This window comes from Schistocerca cancellata, chromosome 5, assembly GCF_023864275.1.
Source record: "Schistocerca cancellata isolate TAMUIC-IGC-003103 chromosome 5, iqSchCanc2.1, whole genome shotgun sequence".
Taxonomy (NCBI): domain Eukaryota; kingdom Metazoa; phylum Arthropoda; class Insecta; order Orthoptera; family Acrididae; genus Schistocerca; species Schistocerca cancellata.
The window spans coordinates 613,811,731-613,831,135 of NC_064630.1; the positions used below are offsets into that span (position 1 = coordinate 613,811,731).

At 40.4% G+C, this 19,405-nt stretch overlaps 1 protein-coding gene across 1 annotated transcript in view; it reads left to right on the forward strand.

Moving 5' to 3' along the window:
• The window catches only part of LOC126188115 (alpha-tocopherol transfer protein-like), a 76,082-nt gene extending 59,775 nt beyond the window's left edge, over positions 1-16,307 (forward strand). Inside the window, exon 7 of the mRNA XM_049929587.1 lies at positions 14,679-16,307. Coding sequence (XP_049785544.1) covers positions 14,679-14,830 — 152 coding nt within the window. The 3' untranslated portion in view covers positions 14,831-16,307. The remainder of the gene's footprint in view (positions 1-14,678) is intronic.
• Positions 16,308-19,405: the final 3,098 nt, after the last annotated feature.

Here is a 19,405-nt window from a genome sequence, read left to right on the forward strand (position 1 = left end):
AGTAGTTCTAAGTTCTAGGGGACTTATGACCTAAGATGTTGAGTCCCATAGTGCTCAGAGCCATTTGAACATTTGTTGGAGAACATGGGCGGTCACCTCCTGTGCTGCCACTGAAAATGTAAATATACACAAATACAAAATCATATATAATGTGATGTGATTGTCCTGAGATATTATAAATAACGTGACATTAATATATTATTACTATAATTGGCATATGGTAACTAAATAATAGTCATGACTGGAAAGAAATAAAATTCAGTACACAGCCATAAGGGTGCATTCAGCAACTCGTGGACGATAAATAATGGAGAAATTGATCGGGAGGGAACGGTAATAGAATGTGTTATAGATGTATCTCAGTATAAATCATGCCATATTACCTTATTGTTAATAATTCAGTTAATGATGCAGTCGTAATGTAACCTCAGAAGTTTGTGTTCTCAGTTCTTCTTGAATGTTCTAGTTCAATCATTACACTCAAAATATAACCTCATAATATATGTATAGCTGACGAGGTAGTAGATGCGATATTCATTCTGTCTGGAACAGTTTTAAGTAGTGGCATCCTGTCTTTAATTCAATATTCTCATACATTTCCTCATTATTGACTCAAAATGTGACCAGTAACTACACATCCATATAGTTCGCTGGCCTATACTTCGTACAGTTTCACAAACTGTAATCAAAATACCTAAAGGTATTGTTGCAATTGCAATCATATGTATGGTTTTCTTTTATTCCCAAAAAGTGGACTGACGGCCATGTTTCCCTCATTACCTTCATCTTACATAATACAGTATTTATACTGACTGGTGTATGGATATTCAGATTAATTAGCAAAATATAGATGAACTGAATAGTTGTAAATAGGAATATTACCAGATTTTTTCTAGATTCCCAATCTATGTTTTGTATTGATTATTGTGGAATTAACATATAGGGGCAAAAAGTTTTTACTAAACAAGGACTCATATATTCAAATATAAACTGCTTGATAGTTCATTATATATTCCTGTTTATTAAAACTGTGCAATACACCTGTTCATAATATCATTGAAATATATGTGCTGAGTACTTGGATTAGAACAACGATTACTCATCAGTGAAGAAGTTATTGTCTTGACACGATTACGTGTTTATACGTAAATTCTTTCCTGATAAATACAGTGGTTGTATGACAAAAATAGCCAACTAAGTGAAAAATGTGAAACAAGTATATTTCATTAGCCAATGTTTGTTTACACCACTGTCAGTAATGAAGAACAGTAATATTACAAGACCAGTGATCTGGAGTCTGAATCGTCATGTTTATTTATATCTGACTGACGTAATTTGTAACAGAAAAACAAGCTGAAGAATTCTGAGGTTTAAGATAACTGTTCTGTGAATCTGTATGAAGGATCACTTCTACTGTTTCAGATTACCAGAAATGGTTTCCATTACTGTAAATAATATACATACAGCTTTTAGTTACCATTAACTGCTCTTCATTTAACTTTTGTACTTGTTATAACCCCCTGCCCCCTCCCATGAATCAAGGACCTTGCCATTGGTGGGGAGGCTTGCGTGCCTCAGCGATACAAATAGCCGTACCATGGGTGCAACCACAGGGGTATCTGTTGAGAGGCTATAAAAACGAGTGGTTCCTAAAGAGGGGCAGCAGACTTTTCAGTAGTTGCAGGGGCAGCACTCTGGATGATTGACTGATATGGTCTTGTAACACTAACCAAAACGGCCTTTCTGTACTGGTACTGTGAGCCGCTGAAGGCAAGGGGAAACTACAGCCGTAATTTTTCCCGAGAGCATACAGCTTTACTGTGTTTAAATGATGATATCGTCCTCTTGGGTAAAATATTCCGGAGGTAAAATAGTCCCCTATTCGGATATGTGGGTGGGGACTACTCAAGAGGACATTGTTATCAGGAGAAAGAAAACTGGCGTACTACAGATCGGAACGTGGAATGTCAGACCCCTTAATCAGGCAGGTAGGTTAGAATATTTAAAAAAGGGAAATGGATAGGTTAAACATAGATATAGTGGGAATTAGTGAAGTTTGGTTGCAAAAGGAACAAGACTTCTGGTCAGGTGAATACTGGGTTATAAATACAAAATCAAATAGGGGTAATCCAAGAGTAGGTATAATAATGAATAAAAAAATAGGAGTGTGGGTAAGCTACTACAAACTGCATAGTGAACACATTATTGTGGGCATGATAGCAACGAAGCCCACGTGTACTACAGTAGTACAAGTTTATATGCCAACTAGCTCTGCAGATGACTAAGAGATTGATGAAATGTTTGATGAGATAAAAGAAATTAGTCAGATAGTGAAGGGAGACGAAAATTTAATAGTCATGGGTGACTGGAATTCGATAGTAGGAAAAGGAAGAGAAGGAAACATAGTAGGTGAATATAGAATGGGGGTAAGAAATGAAAAAGGAAGCCGCCTGGTAGAATTTTGCACAGAACATAACTTAATCATTGCTAACACTTGGTTCAAGAATCATAAAAGAAGATTGTATACATGGAAGAGGCCTGGAGATACTAAAAGGTATCAGATAGATTATATAATGGTAAGACAGAGATTTAGGAACCAGGTTTTAAATTGTAAGACATTTCCAGTGGCAGATGTGGACTCTGACCACAATCTATTGGTTATGAACTGTAGATTAAAACTGAAGAAACTGCAAAAAGGTGGGAATTTAAGGAGATGGGATCTGGATAAACTGACAGAACCTGAGGTTGTAGAGGGTTTCAGGGAGAATATTACAGAACGATTGACAGGAATGGGGAAAGAAATATAGTAGAAGAAGATTGGGTAGCTTTGAGGGATGAAATAGTGAAGGCAGCAGAAGATCAAGTAGGTAAAAAGACGAGGGCTAGTAGAAATCCTTGGGTAATAGAAGATGTATTGAATTTAATTGATGAAAGGAGAAAATATAAAAATGCAGTAAACGAAGTAGGCCAAAAGGAATACAAACGTCTCAAAAACGAGATCAACAGAAAGTGCGAAATGGCTAAGTAGGGATGACAGATGAGAAATGTAAGGATGTAAAGGCATGTCTCACTAGGGGTAAGATAGGTGTTGCCTACAGGAAAATTAAAAAGCCGTTTGGAGAAAAGAGAACCACTTGGGTGAATACCAAGAGCTCAGATGGAAACCAAGTTCTAAGCAAAGAAGAGAAAGCAGAAAGGTGGGAGGAGTATATAGAGGATCTGTACAAGGGTGATGTACTTGAGGACAATATTACAGAAATGGAAGAAGATGTAGATGAAGATGAAATGGGAGATATGATACTGCCTGAAGAGTTTGACAGAGCACTGGAAGACCTAAGCCGAAACTAGGGCCCCAGGAGTAGACAACATTCCATTAGAACTACTGATAGCCTTGAGAGAGCCAGTACTGACAAAACTCTACCATCTGGTGAGCAAGATGTATGAGACAGGCGAAGAACCCTCAGACTTCAAGAAGAATATAATAATTCCTATCCCATAGAAAGCAGGTGTTGACAGATGTGAAAATTACCGAAATTTCAGTTTAATAAGCCACAGCTGCGAAATACTAACACGAATTTTAAAATTCGAAGTAGAAATTAAAATCCATGGAGATGAAACAAAAACTTTGTAGTTTACCGATGATATTGTAATTCTGTCCTGGAAGATCAGCTGAACGGAATTGAAAGTGTCTTGAAAGAAGGATATAAGATGAACATCAACAAAAGCAAAACGAGGATAATGGAACATAGTCAAACTAAATTGGGCGATGCTGAGCGTATTAGATTAGGAAATGAGACGCTTAAACTAGTAAATGAGTTTTGCTATTTGGGGAGCAAAATAACTGATGTTGGTCGAAGTGGAGAGGATATAAAAGGTACATTGGCAATGGCAAGGAAAGCGTTTCTGAAGAAGAGAAATTTGTTAACATCGAGTATAGATTTAAGTGTTAGGGAGCCGTTTCTGAAAGTATTTGTATGTAGTGTGGCTATGGATGGAAGTGAAACGTGGACAATAAATAGTTTGGACGAGAAGAGAACAGAAGCTTTCGAAATGTGGTGCTACAGAAGAATGCTGAAAATTAGATGGGTCGATCACATAACTACTGAGGAGGTATTGAATAGAATTATGGAGAAGAGAAATTTGTGCCACACCCTGACTAGAAGAAGGGATCGGTTTGTAGGACTTGTTCTGAGGCATCAAGAGATCACCAATTTAAAATTGGAGGTCAGCTTGGACGGAAATCCGTAGAGGGAGACCAACAGATGGATACACTAAGTAGATTCAGAAGGATGTAAGTTGCAATAGGTACTAGGAGATAAAGAACCTTGCACAGGATAGAGTAGCATGGAGAGCTGCATCAAACCAGTCTCTGGACTGAAGACCACAACAACAACAACAACTTGTGATAAAGTTGCGCACGTTGAGTTCTGGACTGTATCTGGTTGTCACATAAACAGTAAGATTAGTTTTCCTCATTTTCTTATAATTGCCAGCTATTCTAATGTTGTTATATGGTATCCTGCTCAGTTGATTCTGTTTTGTGTAAATCTTATAAACGCATTACGTTTATTACAAATAGATATTTCTTAATGCATATGAACTTAGATTGCTCTGTTATCAAATGAATCACAACAATAGCAGATAGTTTCTCTGATGTATATGGTTACTTCAAAGACTTATGTATCTGTTATGTGTTCTCATTTTGAGGTTTATTAGCAAAAATGACAACACCTTGTAACTTTCGTACCATGTTCATATACATCAAATTACCTTTTTGTTGTTTTATGAATAGTTAATCAATATTGTTTAAGCAGAGTTTGTCAGTACACATTCCTTACCTAAAAGGAAATTTATTTCATCTTCCTTAACGTTTTGTACGTTCAGTTAGTTTGTCCTAGTTGAGAACTTCAATTTTATTTCCTGCAGCTATTTTCTTGTGTATAATGTAAACGGCAACGATCAACTTTGATGTAATCTTAAATTTTCCTAAATAACATCTGGTCAGTCTCATCTTTCTGCTTTCATTATTTTCTCTTGGTACTTCTATGCACATTTCTCCAGTTATCAGAAAAAACCCATTCCTCATATCTTGGATAAGAACAGAGATATTACTTCGCTAAAGAATTACGCTGGGCATAGTAAAAAATTCTTTCTGGTCTTTCCTCCATGAATTAAATTTTTCTGTGTCTTCCTAGATTACTTATTAATTATTGTTTCTAAAATGGTTTGTAATAGGATTTTTAAATGGTCTGAGATATTAATTGCTACATGTATTTTACGTTAAAAATGATTATTTTCTGCAGCTACTCAGAATTCTAGATTGAAGTTTTGTGATGATTGTTTATTGCTTATATTTTTAATTTTATGAACAATTGTTCATTCCCTTGCACATCATTCATTCCTTCATAAAGTATCATAATATCCTTTGATTAATTTTTTGTTTATGTTACTTGCTTGTACATCATTTTTTCAGTATTGCAGGTTGTATAGCGAATGCAGATGTTTTTCTCTCACAGATTTTTGTTTTCTATTAAAGTTACATAAAGATTCTATATTCCAGTCTAAGATCAACCTTATGTATTGTTGCATTTGTTTTAAACCCTTCAAACAGTATTAAGTTTTGGAACACTTTACACACCTGTTTTTCTTCTTATCATGCAGACGAAATTGTGTATAGAAATATTTTACTTCCATATTATTTAGAAAGTGTCACATAGTCTGGTGATATCTGTAACACAGTTGTTTCTGAAGCCTCATTGCAGCCTTTAATGACTTTCATTCTTTTTTCATTTCCATTTCATTTCTTTTATCCTATTTTATCACCTTTCCATGTTATTATGGCATTAGTTTGAATATTTATTCATTCAGTTGCCTATATTCTATTCAGTTTGTACTTTACTGACAGTCACTGATATCTGCTATCCATCTCTGTCACACATGCAAATTTTTTGTGTGAAGATTTACATATGTGTAGATATTTTTGTTACCAAGTATCTAACAATTAAAATCTCTATATAGTTTTTCTCCTAAGGAGATACTATTGCTCCCAACGTTCTTAATACAACATACCAGTATATAGATAGATATACATGTAGAAGCAATATTTTATGTAGAAGTAGTATTTAATCATGTGAATTTAATCTGTTGGTATATCATTACTACAGTTATCAGGAAATGATTTTAGGCGTTCTCATACTGTCTGATACTAATTATGACTAACATAGTGAGTAGCTACTAGTTCACCTCTCCATACATGGCATCTGTCTTAAAAATCAGATATAAGATGTGACATTCACCTGCTTACAATAAAAACTTATTATTTCCCTAACTAAGCATTGTGATACATTGTAAGTATGATGGGAATGATACTATCTTGTACATGTGATTTAGACACTCCTAGTCATGCGTATGATATCTGTTTATTCACACTAAAATGAAATTATCAGTTTTCAGCTATGTATTTGCAGAATGTGAATTTTCGACATTATGACTCGAGAAGATGTGTGGGATGTTGACTGCTCACAGTACAAATAGTGCCAGACATAGAAAAAGGTACATGAGTGGCAGAGGGGGACAGAAGGATGTATTCTCTGACCACTGAATTTCAACACCTACCATCTGCCATATCAGCACATCATAATACTGTGCAACTAACATGTGGATCATTGTTGCATTATACTGATAACAAAATCTCCTTAAGTATGGTTGTGGCTGGCGCAGTAAATGTGGAAAGGAAAAATACATTTTACCAACCCATAGAGGAGGTTATTAGAATGGGAGCGCAAACTCAGTGGGCGAGAAACCAACCAGATGACTGTCAGCATTTACATTATGTGGTCAGGCTAATGACAGAAAATTTTCAGCCTGATGGCCCGAAGAGGTTAGAACCCTACATCTCAAGAATGAGAAATATGTGGCCTGATCATTGCACCACCCCATTCAGTAGCTTAATAATTTAAAAAAGTGTTGTAAAAACCTCCCAACAGCACCCTAAGCCTCTTCCAAAAACGCTGAGAACTGGAAGAAACTTTCAGAAAAAAAGGATATGTTCAAAAGTATAGTCACCCTTTACGTAAATGTGCAGGAATCTGATAAATTTTATTATCTGACGAAATTCAGCTGTGCTACAACTAAATGAATTGGATATAGCTGTAAACTATATTGTAGGGTAGTTGTTCTTGTGGTGTTGTTGTTCACCTTAAATTGGCATAATAGCTTGTATCGCTGGGCTGAGTGAGAGTGTAACAAAATATGTAGACGAAACTAGTTGTCAGGGCATTTCGTCACAGCTATATAGTTATGGGTTATTAACATGGTGCACTCCATCGCCTAAGTGTGGTAATAAGGGCTTCTTTATGTGTCTTCTGTTAACAGGGCCTTGCTTTAGTAAAAGCATTACCAGCAGCGTCAACAGTCACAGCCAACAACTGGATGACTGACAAGCTTTCCTGTCGGCTCGCACACATTGTTTCTGTGCAGAAATTTTATATGCCATAGCACATCAAAAGATGTAACATCAACACTTGTTTAAACGCTGCGTTCAGAAAAATGTCTTTATGGAATTAAGAATCCTTGATCTCACAAGAGCACTTCCGATAATAGAAAACGACTTTTCGTATACGGTATAAATGAAAACTATAATAGCTGATCGCTCCCTCTTGTTATATCTGAACAGATGAATGACGCCTATGTCTGGTAAAAATATAAGTGCAAGTTCAAATAAATTTTAAACAAGTTTCAGTTTGAAACTAAGGCCCGAAGTTTCAAGTATGAAACACTAGATAACACAATCTGACTTACAAAGGCTTGGTAGTTATTTGGTGAAACGTTCACAAGGGCAGTGGTGTTGTTCTATATAGTGCTTTACTGAAATTCAATTCAAAAATTTATAAACAATGAGCCCTGTAGGACCTGAAAATTGTTAAGCTACTACTAAACGCTACACCTTAGGATATGCATCGTGGCTACCTTACCTGACTGCTGAAAAATCTTACAAAAGATGGCAAGTGTGTGCTTTGTAAAGTAAATAGGTGCTTGGCTACATGGGGTAATTCGGTTAGATGCCAATAGCTCACCTAGCATAAGTATGAACAAGCTTTATGAATGGACAAAGGAGAGTTCTCTGATTTAAAAAATGATGTGCGTACGAAAAGTCTGATAAAATGAATGTTAGAGTGTCCGAGATGTTTTACAGGAATGATGTTTCGACATGGGTATCATAGCTTATCAATACAACTGATGCACGTGTTCACAAACCACACAATCGGCCGACGTCATTGCTAATAAAAGCTACAAAATGTTTCCAGGGTTCTTTACGAGAGAGAGAGAGAGAGAGAGAGAGAGAGAGAGAGAGAGAGAGAGGGGTGGGGGGGCGGGGGTGAGGGAGGGAGGAGGGGGATTAATGTAACTCTTTTCCACTCGCGGACAGTAAAGTTATAAAGCAGTTATCGCCACCCACATGTGCATGCTGACTCTAATAGCCTCAAAGGAATATCGAATACCCATAGGAAGCATGTGATATGAGAAGATGCTGTACTTGAGTATTTTTTGAAAATGTACTTGAAAAATTAGAAAAGTGAACGGATAACGAGTGAAAGGCATAGTTAGAGCATGCAACAGACAGCAACATTCTTACTCAGTTGTTGAATGGCCGTAAGAAGCTGCACATCTTTGTTGATGGACAGAGAAATATAGTCATTTTCTTAGATCCAGAGATGAAGCACTTCTGCTACATGTTCGCCTTTCCAGAGGTGCTATTGGTGGCCGGCCGGAGTGGCCGAGCGGTTAAAGGCGCTACAGTCTGGAACCGCACGACCGCTACGGTCGCAGGTCTGCATCGAGACGCTCTCGTGGATTAATTTCTTGAAGGTGAAGATATCCTCTGCACGGACAAACCAGTGAGGTCCCCGGATCTGAAAGCTATAGAAAATCGTCGAACGTGTGAAGGAGGCAAACTGCGTCCCGTCAGCCTATAACAAGGACAGATCTAGGTCTCCACACCATTCTTCCTAAGCAATGGGATCGACTGCTAAGAAAGCTGTTGAGCCACCTCATAGAGAGCATGACACCTCTCTGAGCAGAATCTGTAGCTATTAGAGGTACCCGAAACCACTGTCAACAGCTTCTTTTTCAGTGGAAGCGATTTCACAGTTTAGTTATTTTCTTACAGATGTTTACTTAAGCTGCCAGATCTGTTCTGATGTTGTGTTTTGGACACTGTTGTTCGGCATATATCTCTTGATGAAGTAGTAGTTTGTTCATTAACCCCTCCGACATTCTGAAAAGTATGTCCTCTTTCTTTGATTACGTTAACCTTTGGGCACTACTGTTCGAGACGTTTTATATCCTCAGCGATCATCGTTTACTGGTGTCCCCTGACTTCGCAAAATTACTTGAAACGATTAACAGAGTGTTTCATAGGGCGACTTGTAGTCCTAATAATCTACCCAGTCAGCGTTTGTGGCGACGTGATTGAACCGCGAGATGACATCGCAATTTCAGTGCAAGAACATGTTAATTACTGATGACACCTACTCACAAAACATTGTCATAGACAATAAGCGAGGGGTGGCACAATTGTCACTTACTACAGCCACTATCGACTGTTGTCACTCACCTTCTGAACAGCTGACTTCTGTAGGCGATGTGTCTTGCACAGTGGTGCTCTTTCGAACCGGCACTTATATTATCATTGCGACTGTTTACAGGATGTTGCGGTTTCGGAGTCAGTTCCTAAGACCGCCACTGGCATGAAATGCATGTAGCGGTCCTACAACAATCAGACATATAACATGTATCATAAAGGGAGTCACACAAATACAGTACTATAAATTAGCCATAAAACATGGTTAATAAAGAAAGACATGCAGCTACAGTACTATAAACAATACACATATTGCACATTCATGAATTTCATCGCAGAGTGCTTTATGTGAAGGATATTCTGGTACCGCGCGCCGCGGAATTTGAATCCGCGCCAGGCGGCATGGAGGTCGTAGACTCATAGAGACGTCTGCACCATCGCGCCGTAAGCCGTGGCGGTGCGCGCCTCCTGGCCCACATTTAGTGTGAGGGCGCCACAGTGGAACACGTGGTCCCAGCCGCCAATAGCGGCGCCCCCGATCATGTATTTAAGCGCTTGCCTCTCGCTCAGCCAGTATGCCAGCGTTGCCTGGATCTCCGCCCCCACCCGCTTTTACAAGGCCCTCCAAATCCTTGAACTCCATGCGCTCAGCCTTGCCTTCCATATCCACGTTCCTTCCCCCACACGGCTCCTGTATGAACTGATCCCCTTCCCCCATCTCCTCCTGTTCCTCCAACATCTCCGCATCCTTTACATTGTCCGCAGGCTTGATCCCCCCCACCCTCTGGTTTCCTCCTTTCCCCCCCCCCCCCGCCCGTTGCCGCGCCTCTATCGCTGTATCCCTCCCTCTCTCCACCTCCACACCCTCCATCTCCTTCATCAGGGCAATTTCCAACGCCTCCTCCTCCCGGATGACGAACTTCGCCGTGACATCGACCCTTCCTTCCAACTATAACCTGGCCTTGTTCCCCCCCCTCCCCAGGCCCGCTTTTTCCTCTTCCCTCCTCCTCCCAGAGCGGATTTTCCTCCTTTCCCCCCCCCACCCCTGAGACCCTGCACCCCATACTTGCCTCTTTCCTTCCCACATCCCTCCCTACCTGGCCCTCTTCAGTGCGCCCCCCGTTCATCTCCCCCATCTCTTCCCCTCCCTCCCTTCTTCCGGTCTCCCTCATCTCCTTGCGCCTGGCAGATCCTCCGTTTTGATCATCGTCAGTGTGCCACATCAGTGTTGCATTTAGTGCTGTTTCTCCTGTGCGTCAAGAGGTGTAATTTTAATTGTGTGCTGCCTTGAGGTTCGCCGTCAGTGCTTGTTATGTGCTACGCCATCCGTCGATACCTTTTATGCTCCAGTCATACTGTGCCTTGCGTCCTTTTAATTGTCGCAGTGTGTGGCTTTTTGTGTGTGCTACTTTTAAACAGTTTTTTATCTCCATTTTACAGTCACCCCATTTTTTGTCTACTGCCTTCCATGATGTTCCCCTTTTTTATATCTATGTTCACCATATTCTCTCCCTTGTTATTTTTAAATGTCTTCTATTGTTTGTTCTATGTCTTTCGGCTGAAGAGCAGTGCATATGCTGCTGCCAGCCCGCCCCGATGGGGAATTGAAATACAATAAAGAAAAAAAAAAAACACAGCCAGCCAGTCTAATTCTGCGTGCGTCTCTGGACATATCGCGCTGCCTTAGACAGCGTATTTACTTTCTTGTTTTGTGTACGAGTGGACGTGGTTTTCTTGTGATTCTGTTGTTTCGATCTTGTTGTTATTCGTTAGGTCCTTCGTTGGTCGTGTCCGTCCTCTCCCGTTGTGTTGTTCGCGGGTCGCCCCGTGGGTCCCGCCGCGTTTTCCGTCACGTTAACCCCGCTACCGTTCCGGTCGCAGTTACAATAGCTACAGGCCATATAATGTCGATAGTGTTGATTCACGAACAATTAAGGTGTCACCTGCCTGGCTAGGTCTGACGTCTGGTATAGTAGTTCCTCACCTCACTGTACGGTACAAAACAGTCCACACTCAAGTCGATTTCATAAGAAAAATAACAATAGTTAAGTTTTAGAGATTTACAGTGCACTGTTTCTAGTGGTAATTGTTTTATCACCAAATTTTTGATGTGCTCACCTTCATGCCATGTAAATACGCGATGCATTTCCTCTAGATTTTACACGATCGAGATTACGTACGATGTGGTTCAGCATCGGAAACTAAACTCATGCTCATAAGTTAAGGATAATGCTGATACTTGGTGGAACAGCGCTCTGGTGGGCGGTTTGAGGGTTTAAATCACCTCGACGTATGACCATGTGGTGCATTTAACCTGTGGTCGTCGCACGGTGATGCTGGCAGCAGTCCACATACGCAGAGGTGTGTTGGTGCCTGAAGGAGTACGGTGCAGCGAGTAAGTGTGCAGACGTTTTCAGACGTGCTGATGGTGACTGTGTGTTGAAAATGGGTCAAAGAAAGCATATTGATGACGTTATGAGGGGTAGAATACTAGGGCGACTGGAAGCTGGTCAGACACAGCAGGTGGTAGCACGGGCCCTCCGTGTGACACAAAGTGTTATCTCAAGATTATGGCAACATGAAATGATCGTACGACATTGTTGGCCGGGAGACCCCATGCGGGGTGTTCGGCCACCAAAATTGCAAGTCCTTTTTAGCTGACACCACTTCGGCGACTTGCGAGTCAATGATGATGAAAGACACACAACACTCAGTTATCTCGAGGCAGAGAAAATCCCTGACGCCGCCAGTAATCGAACCCGGGACCCCGTGCGCGGGAAGCGAGAACGCTACCGCAAGACCACGAGCTGCGGACATTATGGCAACGATTCCAGCAGACAGGGAACGTGTCCGGGCGCTACAGTACGGGACGTCCACAGTGTACAACACCACAAGAAGACCAATATCTCACTGTCAGTGCCCGCAGACGGCCACGGTGTACTGCATGTAGCCTCGCTCAGGACCTTGCCGCAGCCACTGGAACAGTTGTCTCCAGGCACACGGTCAATAGACGATTGAACAGACATGGTTTATTCGCCCAGAGACCTGCAAGGTGCATTCCACAGACCCATGGTCACAGGAGAGCTCGTAAAGCCTGGTGTCAAGGACAGTACGTGGTCATTGGAACAGTGGTCCCAGGTTACGTTCACGGACGAGTCCAGGTACAGTCTGAACAGTGATTCTCGCCGGGTTTTGATTTGTCATGAACCAGGAACCAGATATCAACCCCTTAATGTCCTTGAAAGTGACCTGTATGGAGGTCATGGTTTGATGGTGTGGGGTACGATTATGATTGGTGCACATACACCCCTGCATGTCTTTGACAGAGTAACTGTAACAGGTCAGGTCTATATGGACGTCATTTTGCACCAGTATGTCCGCCTTTTCAGGAGTGCAGTGGGTCCCACCTTACTCCTGCTGGATGATAATTCCCTGCCCCACCGATCTGCCATCGTGGAGGAGTACCTTGAAACAGAAGATATCAGGAGAATGGGGTGGCCTGCCTGTTCCTCAGACCTAAACCCCACCGAGCACGTCTGGGATGCTCTGGGTCGACGCATCGCGGCACGTCCTCACGCCCCTAGGACACTTCAGGAGCTTCGACAGGCACTGGTGCAAGAATGGGAGGCTATACCCAAGCAGCTGCTCGACAATCTGATATGCCAACCCGTAGTGCGGCCTGTGCATGGTGGTCATATTCCACATTCAAGTCAGTGTACATGCACAGAAAACAGTGGCGTTTTGTAGCACATGTGTTTCGGGACGGTTTTCTCAACTTATCACCAATACCGTGGACTTACAGATCTGTGTTATGTGTTCCCTATGTGCCTATACTACTAGCGCCAGTTTTATGTAGTGCCACGTTGTGTGGCACCAGATTCTGCAAATATCTTTAATTTTTGAGCATGAGTGTATTACCTGCCTCGAGACACAAAGATATCTTATCTGCAGTTTTTAAAATTATAAGGAAATCTTAAATTAGACCTAGTAAATTGAAATGAATAGAAACATGTTAGAAAGTGCCATCAATTCCATTATTCATGAGTTTACAGTTGCAAATTATTGAGCTTTGACGCTTTATTCTAGAGTATATATGAATTCACTACATGTCAAGGATATTTTACCCAAACAATGTGCTCACTATACAAACAATAAATGGAAATATTACATAGTTGGGGAAACAATTGAAAATTTCAGTTCTTGTGGTGCAGAAATCTTGAGGTGACTTTTAAATTTAGCATCGAGCAGAATTTATATCCCGAAAAATTGTTAATATACAATGCGAATTCCAGAATTACTATGCAAAATACACTGTCGATAAAAAAACTTGTGACCATGAGCGCAATAGCGTGTAGATCCACCTTTGTAACGCAAAACAGCACCGATTGAAAATAAAATTGATTCGATACCTCTCTGCTAGGTTTCTGGAGGTAAGTGATAACAGATGTCTACATGCAGCTCATGAAAATCCAGTAAATTACTGGTTGGTGCTTCGTGAACTCGCAGATGGCACCCAACAGTGTACCAGATATGTTTCATTGAGTCCATATCAGGAAAATTTCATGGCCAGGACATCAATGAAGGATCACTACCATGCTCCTCAAGCCATTATTTTGGCATTGTGACACACAGGTCTCCCGCTGGAGGCTAAGATCGCCGTCGCGGAAGATATCACCCACGATGTGCTGAAGTTGATCCATTTATAACTTTTACTTTTGAGCTTGTACTTTCAGTGCTCTCTTCTAATTACAAGACATAGTTAACTGAAACTGCACTTCCCGTTTACAAATCCATCAAATCAATAAAAAAATCAAAGCAGCATTACTATTTTTTCGCGTCTAGCAAAAAATGATTCAGTTCTCTTTCAGAGAAAAGAAAGAATTATCCGTAACTTGGTCGAAATGGTCGAAACAGAACGCTACGAATAAGTTGCAACATACCATGAACTGTACATAATTAATGATGATTATAACTGTTCATGAAGTGAAACCTGTCGATTTCCTTAATCATTATGTCTCATTCTTATGTATTCTGTAGCATGTAGGCATAAAGTACTAACATCATTAAGAAGTAATAAAATTACATCATCTTTCAGATGGTATCTACGACGAGCTGGTTAAGCGAAGAGCGTGGTTTCTGGAAGAGGACAAATACGTCGCGGACGAGAGCAAGAGGCCTAAGGACAACGGCTACAGCTACGACCTGTTCGGTGTGGACGGATCCTTCAAAAAGCTGCAAGTAGACTGAAAACTAGCAGCGGCAGAAAACGAAAGACAAGTGTGGTGATCATGTTGTATGGTGCATTCAAGCACGGTGACGCTTCCTGGTGCTCACCAAACGTGTTTGATCGTTATGATAACGTAACTGAATGTAAAATTTTGCTCTCAAATAATCGATAATGAGATACACAACCACAAGTAATGTACAATGAATATATCACAAAAAGAGTAACATCTGATGTAGGGGAACCAGTTCGATAGACTTATTCTGTTTAAGGTAAAAGCGGTTGTATGCTTATGCTGTGCCTGATTCTTCGTAAACGTTCTTCTTTAAAATTCAATGTTTCCACCAACTGCTGGAATAGTCCTCAGTAGCTTTCTGGTGTCGCCAAGTGGCTTCACACAATTGTGAACTTGTACCGAGGATGTTATCTTGCGCTTTCCCTAATAAATAGTGTAACTGGGTAAAATTCATGGGGCTATCTTAGGTAGGCCACCGCCATTGAGTAGATACTAATAACCGACAGTGTGACACAGGGCGATGTCACAGATATGTTATAGTTACTGCATCGACGAGTTGGCCTTCAGGTAGCTGTTGGTATTCCTGTCTCATTGTGGCTGATGATTACTTCCTAGATGGCCGGAAGCCTGCAGGCACCATTTGTTTCATTTAGATGTCGTATTTAACTTTCTATCAGAAATTGTTATGTACTTTGTTCTTATAGCTGAAACACTTTATCACCTGGCTAAATGTTAAACTGGCTCGGGTAAATAGAGCCAAACACATATTCAGAGGAACCACTGATTTCTTGGTCTTTAGTCACACACAATATAATTTGGCGTTCCAGTCCCTCGATATGTAGAACTAAAGTGATGCATTTAAAATATGATTGCAGAGGATTACGGTAGGTAAAATCCGTTTCTCTCACTTACTTTTTATGAACCAAGGAATAAACCGGTCTGGTAGCGTGAAATTTTGCTATGCTCAAGCAAAATATTTAAGGACCAATAGTTTACGAAGTCTAAAAACGGCGGTCTATCGCAGCTCTGCACAGTTAGACGTTGCGAAATTACAGCAGATATTTAGACTCTCAGCTAAACTGACACTCAGCTATAGATGTATAAAGCATCTACTTAAAAAAAACGTGACGTTTTCAGACAACAATATGACTGCCCAAAGAACCCGGTACTGCCATATTCTAACAGGACTGCGAGTAATCTGTAGCCTTGATTTACAGTACAGTAAGATGCTGGAAACGTATGTAATGAAAAGAGCTATATATTCCGATACTGATAGCTTAAGAGTAGATTTTGTAGGGTTCCCTGTGCACACATGATAATGACAGTATACAGTATACAGTATACAGTATCTGGAGATACTGCTGAACATGTAACAGAATATTAAAAAAAAAGAGAAAGATATTGGAAAGGAATCGTATGCAGAAACTTGTGCCAAATGTACAACATTTTCTATAGACAAATAAAAGCACTCTTAGATGCCACTATGTGCCAGTTTATTCCTCACTCCATCCCCCAGTATATATATATATATATATATATATATATATATATATATATATACATATGTGTGTGTGTGTGTGTGTGTGTGTGTGTGTGTGTGTGCAGAGAAGTTGCATCTCTCATTGCGAGTATGTTGGGATGCATTTGGACATTGTGGAGGCCACAGGAGATAATATGTATTTGATGTGCACCTAACTCTTTCCCTCTTACAAGTGTTCAATGCGGAACGTATCGATATGCTCTGGTCATGTGCATCCGTTCATCTGTTTGGGAATTCCTTGGATCTCTGGGAATTTATTGGAATTTATACAATGTTCTAGAACTTTCCTAAAACGGAAGTGTAATGTTGTAATGTGACCAATAAGGTTCGTCTAGAAAGTTCCGAGACGAATTTTATTGCTGGCGCATAACCGGTTTCAGGTCGTCAGCTCAGCAACCACGGTAGCGGTTTGAACAACTGTAAGCAACGGATGTGAATTCCCCCAGTCAGTCGAGAGCATGAAATGTTAAGCACAGATAATGCAACATATAAAAGATTTAAAAATTCCTGGCACAGTAACACTCAACTGATTCGATATAGAAATTATGAATTCAAATACAATGGTAACAGACACTTTTCCATTATCTGCAATGATACTCAACTGCCTGGTGATTAGATTAATGAAATTCTCACATCAGCAAGTTTATAATCGAACAAAATTACTTCTAGATTGACGATGAGTTTTATTTATAAGAGGATGGATTAGTTATGGAATTTCCAGTTCCAGGAGTCTTGGCAGTTGTTTTTACAAACCATATTGAACAGATAATTTTCACAAGCCCACTTGCAGAAGAAAACGTACTACAGTGGTTCAGTGATGTAAATGATATTCTCTGCTTCTCAGTGAATGAAGAACGAACAAAAATTGAGAAACTACACTACAACATTGATAAGGTACTTAAAAGTTATAGTTCGGAATTGGAGTATAACATAATAACCAAATTAAGTTTCTAGATATAACAATCAAAAAACAAAGGAACAAGCACGTGTTCGAAATTTAACCCAATATGACTGACAGGTTCATGCACCAAACTTCGATCTAAGCCAAACGCACAAAGACAAAGAACACCTCGAAACACGCTCCATAGACTCAATACAGTGTAATTCAGCAACGTGAACTAGCAAAAATAACTATACCTAATAGTGTGGATAGTAACAATCAATGAATACAGTAGCAATATAATCACATGACTAAATAATAAGATTAAAATAGGAACACTAACATTAAACACACATCTGGAATCAATAACACAACGTAACTCAGTACAAACACACTCACCCAGTCCATAACAATAGTAACAACACAGTGTAAACAAAAAAATGTAAGAGAAGAAGAAAGATGGTATATAGTGGCATAAAAACACATAAGACAAAGCATAAACACAGGTACGTAACAGTGCTATCAAAATCAACATTTCAAATATGATTCTGTTAAAACACTGCGAGACATGCGGTAAGAGAGTCAATAGATTTCTGGAAGGTACAGGCAAGGACGTGGAGCCATGCTGACTCCAGTGTCGCGCTAGGTATCTCGTTTGAATACCTATTTCGCGGACAGACCGATCGAAGTAGGCCAATAGATTCTCGCTTGGGTTTTAATCCTACGAGTTCGGTGGCAGTAGAGTACGGTAAACTCCTCCTGTGCTCTTCAAACCCCGCTCGTTCCCTACGAGCTGAGTGATAATTTGGATTTTTCTGGTGGTGGACACCATCTGCCAGACAAGTTGCATGTAGGGGAGCACATAGTCTCCAAGGAATAATACATACATATGCTGGTCCGTTATGTCTTGCCGTATAAGGAGATCACCCAGGTAATGCGACGATATACCCCAGCCCATAACGCTCCCTCCTCCAGGCTGTATACATCCAACGGTTGTTGCAGGGTGCTTGCATTCTGACGTTTCCTGCGATTCTTCTGAAAAGATTACCTATAGCCAGTCAAAGGATGTCCAGTTGCGGTATTGGCGTGCAAATTCCAGCCTTCGGTGCCAATGATCGGAAGTCAGCATAAGTGCATGAACCAGGCGCCAGCTACGGAGGCCCATATGCAGCAACTTTTCCTTGAACGTTCGGTGAGGAGGCACCTTCGATAGCTCCTTTACTTCTTTTGGATGGCCAGAAACTGAATAATTGCACATAAGTTCACCCTCAGACATATCCGTAGGCGATCCATGTCATCTACAGACTATGGCGCACCAAATCTGCTTTGGCGCAAGCTTTGGGTAACGCCATTTTGCCAGTCACCATCTATTTTAATTGAAACACGTACGTATGTAATAAGCGAAACATGTACGTTTGAAATATGATGAAATTGCTTAACTGGCAGTAGTGTGAAACACAACTGTTAGAATTTGAATGGCATGTAATTGTGTATTTTACCTCGTGGCTTATGCCCTTTCCCCTGTAATGAACTTTTCTGACTGCGAAAATGTAAACTGCCAATAACTTCAACCCAAACCAAAACTACATGAATTTACGTTTCTCAAAAACTGAATCTGATGCAACACTATTGATTTGAAACTGATCCTGGTACTGAAACAAAACTTCATCAGTTTGGAAATAACGGTCCTTGCACATAATGAATGCTATCATTAAAATAATAAAATTTCTTTTTTTATCTGCGCTCTTTGCACTGCTCTCTGTTAGTACTTTAAATTGTGTAACTAGCAAACAACTATTCTGCAGGGCTGTTGCTTAGCATACATTTTAATTAAATCCAAAATGACTGAGACAATAACTTCTTGAGAAAGAGAGTTAATCAAAAAGGACACAGATGTGGGAACTCGTATTGACTTGGGGGAGTAACAATATGGCACTAACTTTAAATCTTATACACTCCTGGAAATTGAAATAAGAACACCGTGAATTCATTGTCCCAGGAAGGGGAAACTTTATTGACACGTTCCTGGGGTCAGATACATCACATGATCACACTGACAGAACCACAGGCACATAGACACAGGCAACAGAGCATGCACAATGTCGGCACTAGTACAGTGTACATCCACCTTTCGCAGCAATGCAGGCTGCTATTCTCCCATG